The 13,828-nt window shown below is 36.5% G+C and overlaps 1 protein-coding gene across 1 annotated transcript in view; it reads right to left on the reverse strand.

The window, feature by feature from the left end:
* ADAM17 (ADAM metallopeptidase domain 17) overlaps positions 1 to 13,266 on the reverse strand; it is a 50,555-nt gene extending 37,289 nt beyond the window's left edge. Inside the window, exons 1-2 of the mRNA XM_051976097.1 lie at positions 12,964 to 13,266; positions 1,402 to 1,534 (exon numbers count right to left, since the gene is read on the reverse strand). Coding sequence (XP_051832057.1) covers positions 1,402 to 1,534; positions 12,964 to 13,060 — 230 coding nt within the window. The 5' untranslated portion in view covers positions 13,061 to 13,266. The remainder of the gene's footprint in view (positions 1 to 1,401; positions 1,535 to 12,963) is intronic.
* Between the last annotated feature and the right edge of the window lie 562 nt (positions 13,267 to 13,828).

Raw genomic sequence — 13,828 nt, forward strand, 5'->3', positions numbered from 1 at the left:
ATGAGCCAAAACTTTTTTTAAAAATTGTAAACATTTTGAATGAAAGACATAAAATAAATCATACACTGCTATGTTTTCTTAAACAGAAAAAAATGAAACATTACAGCATTTTCTTAATTCACATTAAGGCACACAAAGATTAATTGATTTGCCCAGGATCACAGAGATAATAGGTGCAAGAAATCTGAAACCATGTCTTGATACAAAGCCGAAGGTTCTATTTCAATACACCATAAAGTCTCCACTAAGACCAATTATTATACTATACTAATATATAGCATTTATCCTTTCTGGGGCAACTATGTAAAGGTATCAAACTCATAAGTTAAATGGACCCAAATGGTGCACTTCGAAATTTTTGCATCATTTTTTCATTATTTCTTTAACTCCTCCAAGTCAGATTGGTAACTATCACTTCTTGCTATCAGTGGAATGTGCTGGCTTCAAGTGCCCATGTGCACATATATACCTCTCTCATGTGCTACTTCTGACCTGTTTTGAAGAAGTAAATAAAATACTCAAACTTCTTAACTTGTACAATAGGGTCACAGAGCAAATCTGAATATATATACATATATATATTTATCAGACATACAACTGGAGGCTAAAACAGAAGCAAATAGGCTCTGCAAAGCCTCTTCTATTAGAAAAATACATGCTTTTTGTGATTTTTTCCTCTGAAAATCTTATTTTCTTGTGTATCCCTAATAGCAGAGATGGCCAGGAAAATGAAATGACAGAAAACTGTTAGTCTTCATTTTTCTCAAAATTGTATATAGGGAAGAACTTCATGAATGACTGGTCTGTTTCTGAATAAGTATGTCCAAATTCTTGCCCTTTAATGATCCTTATAAGACTTTGGAATAATTTGAAAATGTATCAAGTGTGCATACACCTGACAAAGAATTATCAAAAAAAATACTGAAAAATAGGAAAGGCATTTCTATATCAGACTAGTTGTTTATGTGCCATGATGTTTGGTTTCTTATAAAGGTTACAGCTTCAAAAATTTTAAAAAGGAAATCTTCAAAATTTGTGAGATATTACAAGGAAACAGTGTTAACAACTCTTCAAATGCAATAGAATTCATCAGTTGATACTCGAGGGAGGTCTAATTTTACCTAAAATTCATAAAGGCTGAAATGGAAAAAATAGAGTATTACAATAGTACATTAGGAATTTTCTAGCTTCCTCTGCACCTAAGACTGAATTCAATTAAGCAAAAACTTACTAGCATGAGTGACCTACTAAAGAAGAATCATTTAGGGCGTATTACAATTATCTATGCCATGCCTTTAAAAAGAAAAAACTTCAAACGATTTCAACATAACTTTTATCTTAACCAAAGAAAATAAACGCAAAGACAAAATGAATTATTTTAATATGAATAATTCTAATTACCTATTTAAGGCTGAAAAAGTCAATAATCTTTCTAAATGTGATGCTGTCTGTAGATCTCTTTTCCTCAAGGAGTGTTGCTGGATGTTTGATAAAGATAGAATATCATAGTCTGATAACATGGAATCAAGCTTATCTGAAATAAATTTTAAAAAAAATTAATAGATTTTCAAAAGATAATTTTTTAAAAATCTGACAAGATTAAGTTAGAACACTTAGATTGTTAGTGATAAATATATTTTTCCATATTGTTTGGAGTTTTCTTTATTCATTTCACCAAATCACAGAAACAAAATTTAGATGGACTATCCTGCCATCTAGTAAAATATATATATACACAGAAGGAATCCCCACTATAACATATTTAACAAGTGATTGTCCTTTGCTTGGATTGCCTAAGAAGCAAAACCATCACTTCTCTAGGCTGTACCTTCGCACTTTTGAACAGCTTTAACTACTATTAAGTTTTTCCTGATAGAAAGTATAAATCTGTCTCTTCACCTTCCATCCATTATTCTACATTAGACCCTCTGAGGCCAGATAGAACAAGTCTAATTCTTGACAACCCTTCAAATAACTGAAAGACTGTCCCCAAGTCTTCTTTTTCTCTAAGCTAAATATGCCCAATTCCTTTTACATATTTTTGTATGTCATTAAGACCCTTCACCACCTTGGTACCCTATTCTGAATCCTCTTCAGCTTATCAATGTTCTCTTAAATTGTGGTGCTTAGAACTGAACATAATATACCAGATGGAGTCTGACCCAGGCAAAGAACAATGAGAGTATTATCTTCATGTTCCTAAAATCTATTCCTTCTAAATGCTGCCTAAGACCACATTAGCTTTTTTTGGCTACTACTATTATGTCATATGCTGACTCACATTGTGCCTGAAGACCACTAAAACTCAAAGATTTTATTCACAACAATTGCTACCTATCCATGCCTCTTTCCATATTATACTTGTGTGAGACAGATTTATTTTTTTAAACACTCAAATTCAGACTTTTACACTTAACCCTACTGAGTTTCATCTTAGGAGATTTAACATACTGCTCCAGTTTGTTAAGATTCTTTAGGATATTGACTGCATTGTTAACGACACTTCACAGATTTGTGTCACCTAAAAATAATTTTCATAGCATAGTTCCATTATACAAAGAGATGATTTTGCTGATTAACTGTAAAGATGATTCTAAAATCTAAAAAATATCCAAAGAGAATTCTAAATCTAGAGATGGTTCATTCTAAATTAAATGTGTCTTTCAAGAGAGTTGAAAAGGCAATGTTACAGAAAAATTAGGGACCAATTCTGTCCACTGCATCATTGGTGATCAAAAATACAAACTAGAAAAATGGAGGAAAAATACTTTACCTCTTTTAAAATAGCAACTTGACAAAATCATCTTACAGCAACAAGACCCCCTCAAACTACTCATCTTTTTTTTTTTTTTTTCCAACTTCTCTATTAATACTATTGGACATTATCACTTTTATAGTCACTAGAGTTATTTTACAAACTTTTCTCCTACTTATTCCAAAGCCATTAAATGCCAACTTCTGTCAATTCTTCCCCAAATCTGTTTGTTCCTTTTCCCCCTCTACTTCCAATGCATCTATTTTCAATAGAGCTTTCCAATCTCATTTACTCTCCTCTCTGATTCATTTAGGCAAAGGTTTAGTCAAGTTACTTCTCTGTTCAAATGTCTTCTTCCTAGTTATATTAATTCTATTCTAATTTCTCCAACCCATCATTTGTAACAAATGATACAAATTGAAAGACTCTTCACCAGACAGCCCTTCAAATGATACAAATTGAAAGACTCTTCACCAGACAGCCCTTCAAACACAGCTCTTACAGACCCCTAGGTCTTCTCTTGAAAAGAGAAAAAAACCCTGAAAATGTTTTAGAAACACCCCCATTCTTTTGGTCAGTGACTATAATAACAATATATGATATAATGATAGGCATGATGGAGACTTTTTCAACAGTGTAGGTGTAGAATAGGCCATAAGACAAGCCATTTTTAGTTATAATTAAGAAAGGAAGGGGGAGAAACTAAAGGTTAGGGTCAGATATATAAGAGCTCCTACAACGGGGGTGGGTCTGAGGCAAAAAGACAATTCGAGACAAAGACAGACCTAAAAAGTAGAGGAGGGACATCAAAGGTAAAACTTTTAACACAAGAGACTGGATATGTAACTGCCCAAATTTGAATTGAAGGTACAATTACCTTCAAATTCACCTGAACTTTTTTTTTTTCCAATAGAACCTGGGCAAATTACTCTATTTGCCTCAATTGTCAAAACTTTTAAAATGATGATAATAACAGCATCTAAATTCCTTTTAGGTGTTTATATTTCTTTTCTAGAATGTTCTACACTTAGCAGGATCTTAATATGAGACTGTTTAATGACTTTAAAAAGCAACTCTTTTTTTTCCCCTGAGGCAATTGGGGTTAAGTGACTTGCCCAGGGTCACACAGCTAGGAAGTGTTAAGTGTCTGAAATCAGATCTGAACTCAGGTCCTCCTGACTTCAGGACTGGTGTTCTATCTACTGCACCAACTAGCTGCCCCAATATCTACTTCTCACAGCATAAAGCTATCTTCTGAGACTATGGATAGGATACTGCAGTGATTTTGCTTGTATATTTAATATTCCTCAAGTTTCACCAGAGATAAAAATGAAAAACATTTCGTTAGTATTTACTATGTCAGCAATATACAAGTACTGGATATAGAAATTCAAAAGGAAAAAAAATCCCACCCAAAAGGAATTTACATTCTAATAAGAACAGACAACACCAATAGGGGAATAGAGCCACAAGGTTTCCATAGTTTCCTCAGAGTGGATTTGATTATAGTTCCAGGAAAGGGAAGTGAGAAAGGGGGAAAATAAGAGTAAGCACAAGGAATCTGGGCAGCTGTTAAGTGAGGGTGGGTAGAAGCTCAGATAACTTCTAAGGGTGAGAGTTCTGGTCCTGAAAGGGTAAAGTCCTCCAAGATATTAGGAGGAAGTGAGCAGGATAACTGTTTAAGTCCAATTTCACAGTCACAGTCACAGTCAAAGAGAACAATTTATAGACATGGATTTGGAACCTGACTCTGGTAGCAGGACAAGAATCATCAAAAAGATATGTAGGACAAAAGGATTTGATGATATATATGGACAGGGCAGCAGGAAAACCTGATGTCTGCAAATCCTGTCACCTAGTAACTTAATAAGTACCTAGTATTTTTTGTATAAAATCTTAACCTAAATAAACTATAAGAATTCTATTCAATCTTTTCATTAATGTGTATTCTCCTGTACTGGTATTCTTTCAGTCTACATACATCTACACACCCCAATTTTAGTAGTGTATTTATGGTTTTAGAGCTGACAGGAACTTTCTAAATCAGTCTGAAGGGCCAATATTCTATTTATAGACAAAGAAACTGAAAAATCTAAGGAGCTAAGTAATTTGTTCAAAGCTCATTTTCTCCAATTGCACTTCAGAGACTTTCCTACATCCCGATATAAGAAAATAGTTTTAATCTATTGGCAGTACAAAAAAAGAATAATCCACATCTATATAGCTCATAAGTTAAGATGAGTTATATAGCTATACATGAGTTATTTACTTGGCCCTCACAACAACCTTGAAAAACAGTACTGTGGAGAGATATATAACATATGTATTGTTATTGTTGTTTATTTGGTTCACAGTCTGTGATCCCATTTGTGGTTTTCTTGGCAAAGATACTGAAGTGATTTACCATTTCCTTTTCCAATTCATTTTTACAGATGAGGAACTTAAGACAAAAATATGTGAAGTGACTTGCCTAGGGTACACAGTTAAGTGTCTGAGAACAGATTTGAACTCAGGAAGATGATTCTAGCTTCAGGACTATCCACTAGGCCATCCCACTGCCAAAATGTATGTGTTACAAACTAATTTTATAAATGAGAAATTTTAACTCTGGTTATGTGAGTATTATTGGTAGGTCACTCTGATAATAAGTGACATCACTGGAGAATTCAAAGTCCATGATCTTTCCTCTACTGTAGAGGTCCTCAAACCTAGGCCAGTGGGCCAGATGCGGCAGCTGAGGACAATTATTCCCCCTCACCCAGGGCTATGAAGTTTCTTTATTTAAAGGCCCACAAAACAAAGTTTTTGTTTTTACTATAGTCCGGCCCTCCAACAGTCTGAGGGACAGTGAACTGGCCCCCTATTTAAAATGTTTGAGGACCCCTGAAATTAGTTCCTTAAAGCTTGTCTAGATGAGATTTCAATTTTTGATTCTGACTTGAATCTAGCTCCAGAGCTGCCCTGTTACAAGTTAGTACAAGATCTCAGTATCATTCAAGATTATAATCAGTGTTACTGACATAAATTTATTCATAACATCACAGTCCTAGTTCCATCAATGAAATCTCACTCCAGTAATCCAACCAGTTGCCAAAACTTCTCATTTTTTTCTCCCTAACATTTCTCAATGCACTCTTCAATCACAGCCAGCATCCTTGGCTATGTCTATCACTTCTTGCCCGGACTATTGAAATTTGTTTGCTTCAAATTTCTTCCTATTTCATTCCAACTGTCAAAGTATTTCTCTAAATTGTAGGTTGGCCCCCACTCAATAAATTCCATTGGTTCCCTATTACTTCTGGGATCCAAAATAAACCCTTTGTTTGGTACTTAAGTTGTTGTTTTTCAAGATTAGAAGGGAAGCAACAAATTGGGAAAATATCTTCACAGTTAAAGGTTCTGAAGAGAATTGACTCAAATTTATAAGAAATCAAGCTATTCTCTAATTGATAAATGGTCAAAGGTTATGAACAGACAATTTTCAGATGATGAAATTGAAACTATTACCACTCATATGAAAGAGTGTTCCAAATCACTACTGATCGGTGAAATGCAAATTAAGATAACTCTGAGATACTACTACACACCTGTCAGATTGGCTAAGATGACAGGAAAAAATAATGATGAATGTTGGAGGGCATGCGGGAAAACTGGGACACTGATGCATTGTTGGTGGAGTTGTGAACGAATCCAACCATTCTGGAAAGCAATCTGGAATTATGCCCCAAAAGTTGTCAAATTGTGCATATCCTTTGATCCAGCAGTGTTTCTATTGGGCTTATATCCCAAAGAAATACTAAAGAAGGGAAAGGGACCTGTATGTGCCAAAATGTTTGTAGCAGCCCTATTTGTAGTGGCTAGAAACTGGAAAAGGAATGGATGCCCATCAATTGGAGAATGGCTGGGTAAATTGTGGTATATGAATGTTATGGAATATTATTGTTCTGTAAGAAATGACCAGCAGGATGAATACAGAGAGGCTTGGAGAGACTTACATGAACTGATGCTAAGTGAAATGAGCAGAACCAGGAGATCATTATACACTTCAACAACGATACTGTATGAGGATGTATTCTGATGGAAGTGGATTTCTTTGACAAAGAGACCTAACTCAGTTTCAATTGATAAATGATGGACAGAAGCAGCTACACCCAAAGAAAGAACACTGGGAAATGAATGTAAACTATTTGCATTTTTGTCTTTCTTCCCGGATTATTTTAACCTTCTGAATCCAATTCTCCCTGTGCAACAAGAGAACTGTTCGGTTCTGCAAACATATATTGTATCTAGGATATACTGCAACATATTTAACATATATAGGACTGCTTGCCATCTAGGGGAGGGGGTGGAGGGAGGGAAGGGAAAAATTGGAACAGAAGCGAGTGCAAGGGATAATGTTGTAAAAAAAATTACCCTAGCATAGGTTCTGTTAATAAAAAGTTATTATTTTAAAAAAAAGAAAAGAAAAGAAAAGTAACCAGGGTCATTTAGCTTAAGCTAAAGAGAAAACTTTGGGAAAAATATAATAGATATCATCAAATTGCTTGGGACTTCCATAGAAGGATTAAACATGTTATATTTGGCCCTAGAAAGCCAGAATGAAGATCAATGAGCTGAAGTTACAGTGGCTGATTTGAAAGAAAGGTTAAAAGAAAGAAAATTCTTCTATGAAACCGAAATATAATCTTTAGGTTTAAAATAAAAAAAAAAGTTTTTTCACATTCACTGAATACAAACTCTTCATTTGCTTTTTTGTGCCTTTTTATCAGCTGTTCCCCAAGCCTGACATATTCTCCCTCTTCTCCACTACCTCTTAAAATCTTAACTTCCTTTAAGATCCAGCTCAAGTACCTTTTATATGTAGGTGGCCCTTCCCTACCTCTTCCCTTCCCTAGTCTCTTTAATGCTAGGGCCTTCCCTTCTAAGGCAACATAGTAATGACTTTTTATTATACACAAATATATTTTATACATATACAGGTATTCAGAATATAAATTCCTTAAGGGCAATTGCATACTGCCTTTACTTTTTTACTTTTTTTTTTTTTTTTAAATCACCAAGATTTAACACAGTCTGACACATAATAAGTGATCAATAAATATTTTATGACTGATAAGTACAGATGAGCTATTGATTAAATTATAAAATAAAAATAGATGTTATGAATAATTTAAATGCAAGAATTAACATTGAGAATCTACCAGCTGATAAATGAAACCCAATCAAGTAAATTTCAAAACACATTTCCAATGCACACATTTTCATTCTTAATTTGTGAATTATACATTTTCCCTCATTATCTTTTCTCCCCCCCAAACAACAACAAAACCAATATAAAATCACAAGGTGAATTAGTATACCCCAGCTACACCCTTTATAAGATATCATATGACTAAGCTTGTATGACTCACAATTTTCCTAAATTATGCAATTCATTACAATTCAGTTGATTAAGCCTGGATGGAGATTCCATCCAGCTATATAGTTCTATTTATGAGTTTTTTCAGTGGTGATCAATTATGTACCACTTTGCATACAAATGTTAATGTATAAAACACAAATAGGCACAAATACAATAAATTAAGTTCTAGAGATACTGAAAAACATTGTGTCTTGAATCACCTCAAATCTGTATCATTTTGATACTGATAACACATTGTATATACTGAGCTAACCAAAAGAACAAATTATACTTTAAAAAAATCCCCAGGATTTACATTCTTAGTAAACAATCTGAAGTACGCTGATTATGTTTAGATCATGAAAAGCTAAATATTACCCTTCACTCATTATTTTATAAAATAGCCTAGGGTATTTTATATATTATGCTACTAAGATTCTTTCCTATAATGAAATCTGGATACCCATGGCTTAATGTAATGTGATGTCTTGACTTAGGAAGCAGTTTGAGAATTGAAGTGCCAATCTAAAACTTCAGGTTTCAAGGAGAAAAAAGGAAAATAAGAAAGGGAGGGAAAGATAGAAGAGGCTATATGTTTAGATGGTATGGACCAAGGTATTTCATTTCCAAGATCACATCAACCTTATCCTTGTAGGTGCTATATCCCTGAATAGAATAAAAGTTTCTGAGAGCAAGTACTTTTTTATCTTTGTATCTACAGGACTAGAGATTTTTGTGGTCAGTCATTTTCCAGTCTTTCCTGACTTCTGATAACCCCATTTGGGGTTTTCTTGACAGAGATAATGAAGTAGTTTATTATTTCCTTCTCTAGCTCATTTTACAGAAGTGGAACAGAGACAGACAGTTCATTAACTGACTTGCCCAGGGTCACACAGTATCTGAGATCACATTTGAACTCGGGAAGTCTTCCTGACTACAGGTCTGAGACTATCCATACTGTTCCAGCTAGCTAACCAGTACCTAGGAGAATATTTTCCAAATAATAAGTGCTTAATAAAGGTTCCTAGAATTGAACTGAGCTTATATGTCATTCCTTCAGTCCCTTTCTCTAGACAGAATACAGAGTAGCTCTTAGTGAACTACAGGAAAGTTACAGCAGATGTCAAACAGCCAAAGAATCCTCAAAACCCATTTCCACAGGGTCCTAAATAGCTACAGTGCAGTGATTTGGTATTTTCAAGTTATAGAGATAAAAGTATACCAAAAGATTTAAGACAAAATTTGGAAGCAGGAAAAAATCTGAATGCTCGAAGTATAGGTAGGTTCAAACATGACCTCCATTAGAATCAGCAAAGAAAGATGCCTCAAGGCAAATTCCTAAGACTGCCCCCACCCCACATTCACCAAGAAAACAAGGAGGCAATTTTTGTCTAGTACGGTTTTGTTTGTTTTTCCAGTCATATCTGACTCTTCCTGACCCCATTTGGGGTTTTCCTGATAAAGATAATGAAGTGGAGTGACAGTGAGTAAGTCACTTCATCATGTTTGCCTCAGTTTCCTTATCTGTAAAATGAGCTGGAGAAGGAGATGGTAAACCACTCCAGTATCTTGGCCAAGAAAACCTTAAAATGGGGTCATGAAGAGTCAGATAAGGCTGCACAATAATGAAAATAAGGCAGTTAGGCATTCAAATACAAAAAATGGAATGAACTTCTAAAGACAATAAGCACATATAAAATACATACAAATGTATAAAAGTAGTAAAATACAAGGTAGATTGGGCAGGAAAAGCTTCAAACACAGAAGAAGATGGTGCCTGAACTGCATTTTAAAAGAAGTGAGGGATTCTATGAATGTATAGGTAATGGGAAGTACATTCTGAACCTGGGAATACCAAGTGCAAAGGAAAACTGAGAGAGGTAATATTCTTTTTAGAAGAGAAGGCCTGTTTGGCTACATCACACAATGCAAGAAGGGAAGTAATATCCAAAAAGCTTGGAAAGATAGATTTGGACAAAATTGTAAAGAGCTTTAAAGCTAAAGTGAAGAGTTTATATTTTATCTTAAAACCACAGGGAGTCACTAAAGTTGGTTGAGTAAGGAGTCACATGGTGAAATCTGACACTAAGAAATTGTGACAATAAGAAAAATTGTGTTGGACTGGAAAAGGGAGATACTTGAGACATTTGGGAGACTACGGAAATGACCTAGGTTAGGAATGAATTAGGGCCTGAACTAAGGTGGTAGTTGTTCGAGTTAAGAGAAAGGAGTAGAATGAGAAAGATGATGTAAAGTTAGAAAGTGAAACAGTGGAAAGGCAGTAGTGAATTCAATAGAAAAAGAAGCTTAAGAGTGGAAATTTGGGGTGGGAAAGACAATGAATTCTGTTTTGGACATGCTAAGTTTAAGATGTCTATAGAATATAGTTAGAAATGTCTAACAGGAAATTGATGATGCAGGACTCAAGAAGAGGGAAGACAAAGTGACATTCTTATCTTTATATCCTAGGTAGCTATAGATATGAAACTATTTTGCATAAAAATCAAAGTTAAATCCATGAATTTTGGTTCTAGTAAATAAGTGTGGATTGCACTCTTATTGATAACAGATCAAGTTTATGACTTATTTCATTAATATATTCCCTTTAGAGGGGGTAATTAAGTGTCACCAGTGAATAGAGCACCAATCCTGAAGTCAGGAAGACTCATCTTCTTAAATTCAAACCTAACATTTACGAATTATATGACCCTAGGCAAATCAATTGATCCTCTTTGTTTCAGTTTCTTCATCTGTAAAAATGAGCTGGAGAAGGAAATGACAAATTTCTCTAGTATCTTTGCCAAAACAAAAACAAAATGGGGTCATGAAGAATCTAGACATGACTGAAAAGTATGAATAACATGCTCTTCCTATATGTAATAATAATAGCTAACATTTATATAACACTATATATTTGCAAAGCACTTTACAAATGTCATCTCATTTTATCTTTATAATCATGGAAAGCAGGTGCTTTTATTATATAGTCCCATTTTACTCATGAGTAAATTGAGGAAGAAAGAGATTAATTTGCCCAGGTTCATATAGCTAAGAGTCTGAGGCCAGATTTGGAAGTCTTGTGATGCTGACACAATGAGGTCCAGCATGGCATGCCTTACACTCTCAATTATATTACTGACATAGTTATTATTGTTATTAGCTCTCCCTCAGTACATAACTAATCTAAGTCCTTATGCCATTTCTTGTGGGTATGTTACTACTGGAAATAGGTTGCATAGCTTATTTGTATCTTACACAGAGTTCAAATGAACAAGGAATTTTTTATAATGAGGGATATTTCCAGATTAGTACAGGTCTTCCTTACATTTGCTTACAATACAAGTTAACAACCCAAAGCAAAATTTAAGAGGATGAAAAATAACTCTCAATTATGGAAGACATTTCATTGTTAAAACTCATTCATTATTCATATCTAATTAAGAAATTAATCTAAGAAGAAGAAAATGACAGAGTAAGAAATGAAAACCAAGGCATAAAAAGACTTGCATATGTATAACACATACACATGTGTGTATATATGTATATATTTCACAAGCTATATAGCTTCATATCTTAAATGAAAAGACATTTAAGAGCTTTTTGACTACACAAGGCAAACAACCCTATAAGCTCCCAAAAGGTAAAGGAACCCATCATAAGTATTCTGTTTTGTTTTTTCAGATTATCTAATACACTGTATAGGATTCATACTAAGCTTCCAACTACCAAAAAGGACTTTGTGTTTTACTTTATTAACTTCCACTTCAAAACACACCTCTTAAGAAACTCTAAAGAGAAATTCACTTCTTTCGATTTTAAACTGATGATACCCTCTTTTTCATAACCTTTTTTTAAAAGACCAAAAAAAAAAAAAAAAAAAAAAAAAGGCACTCCTACTTGTTTGCTTAAAAGTAAGCACTCAGGGAGTCAGGATGACTTCTCCAATCAGTTCAAATACTAAACAAATTATTCAATCAAGAAATAAAGGGAAAATCTACACCGAATTTTCCTCTCTCTAGCACTTCCAAATTGAAACAGGTTAAGATTTCCTGCCACTCACTTTCCCAATGAGAACAGACAGCTTTCCGTTTTTTCAGCAGACATAAAAATACCCCACCCTCACTTCCTCAGAGACAAAACGCTGCTCTTTCCCCCAAACCAAGGTGGGTGGGGGGAGAGAACATACATATTCTGACATCCCTCTTCAGAAAGGAATCCTATTCACACATTTCCCAGAGAGATTAAAAAAAAAAAATTCATCTTCAGTCAATTTCAAGACTACGGGATTTCATCCCCTGCCTCAACACATACTGAGTTTAGTGCTCCCCACTTAACGACTACAAATTCCTCCCTCTGTTCTCCTTTACCCTTAGGGGCACTTCCCTGTGACAAATCCCTCCCCCAACGGCTATAGATTCTCCTCAAGCCCACCCTCTTAAACACTCAGTGATAGATTCCCTTCCATGTGAAGCTTTATACCGACTGACACACCACTGTTCTAGAGAGACCCTCTTACAGACCTCTTTCTCAGGCTCACCTTATAGACGTAACGCCCCCTTATTCAGCGATACATGCTGCCCACCTTCAAGCAATCACAGACCCGCCCTTACGCAGTGAGAGACCCTTCTCAGGCCCGCAGTAACAAATCCCCTTGTAAACACACAGTAAGAGAGCACCCCAAACACACAGCGGCAAACACGCATTACACTGACACAAACAAACCCGCCCCCTGCAGCGATATTTCCTTCCCACCCCGACCCTGACCCCCAGCCCACGCTGACAAACGCAGACGGAATTCAGCTCTCACCGTTCGGAGGATGAGAGTCAAAATCGGGCTTGTCCGGGGGTCTCCGCGCCAGCAAGAGGGTGAATGAGACAGAGAGGACGAGGATGCATAACTTCATGTTGGCGACCCCGAAAGCGCCTCCCTGGGTCTGGCCTGGGGCCTGGGGCTCGGCTCCTACCCGAGACCCGGCCCCAAACTGCACAGCCTCCTCACTGCCACCCCCTCCGGCCGCTCACTTGCCGAGCCCGGAAGTCTGGGGTGAAGGACGACTTCCCGCGAGGGCCGAGGGCTCCGCTCCCCAAGCTCTGTCCCGCGGCTCACGGCCGCCTACACCCGGAACTCCGAACTGGGGTGCGGCATGCCGGGAAGGCCGGACGGATCCCGCCCATCGCGCTGGGCGTCCAACCGCCGCTGCCGCCATCTTATGACGCAATGGGGCTGGTGCCGCCTCCTGGGGGGGCGGGGCCCGAAGCTGGTGCCCTGACGCGACCCGGACTCTGCTTCCAATCCCATCATCGGGGCTCTGCCCTGGATGGCAGGTAGCGTCTTTTTAGGTAACTGTCCTTCATGGTTGGGAATCGTTACCCCAACAATCCAGAATAATCTCAACTAGATCCGTAAAACGCTTGGTTTACAAAGTACCGGACGTCTTTTGTTTGCCTAGATGCTCGCAACCCCGGGAGGTCAGCAGGGTCGTGAGCTCCCATTTTACAGAGGGGAAAACTGAGGCTCTAAAGACTTAAAAGTGTAAGGGAAAAAATGCAGGACTTGAATCCAAAAGACCGAATTCAAGTCCCATCTCCGACCAAATGATGGAGATAGTAAAAAAGGCACATACACAGACACCCCTGCTCTCAGAGGAGCCCAGAGTCTGGATGTGTGGGGT

This window comes from Antechinus flavipes, chromosome 2 (genome assembly GCF_016432865.1).
Source record: "Antechinus flavipes isolate AdamAnt ecotype Samford, QLD, Australia chromosome 2, AdamAnt_v2, whole genome shotgun sequence".
Taxonomy (NCBI): domain Eukaryota; kingdom Metazoa; phylum Chordata; class Mammalia; order Dasyuromorphia; family Dasyuridae; genus Antechinus; species Antechinus flavipes.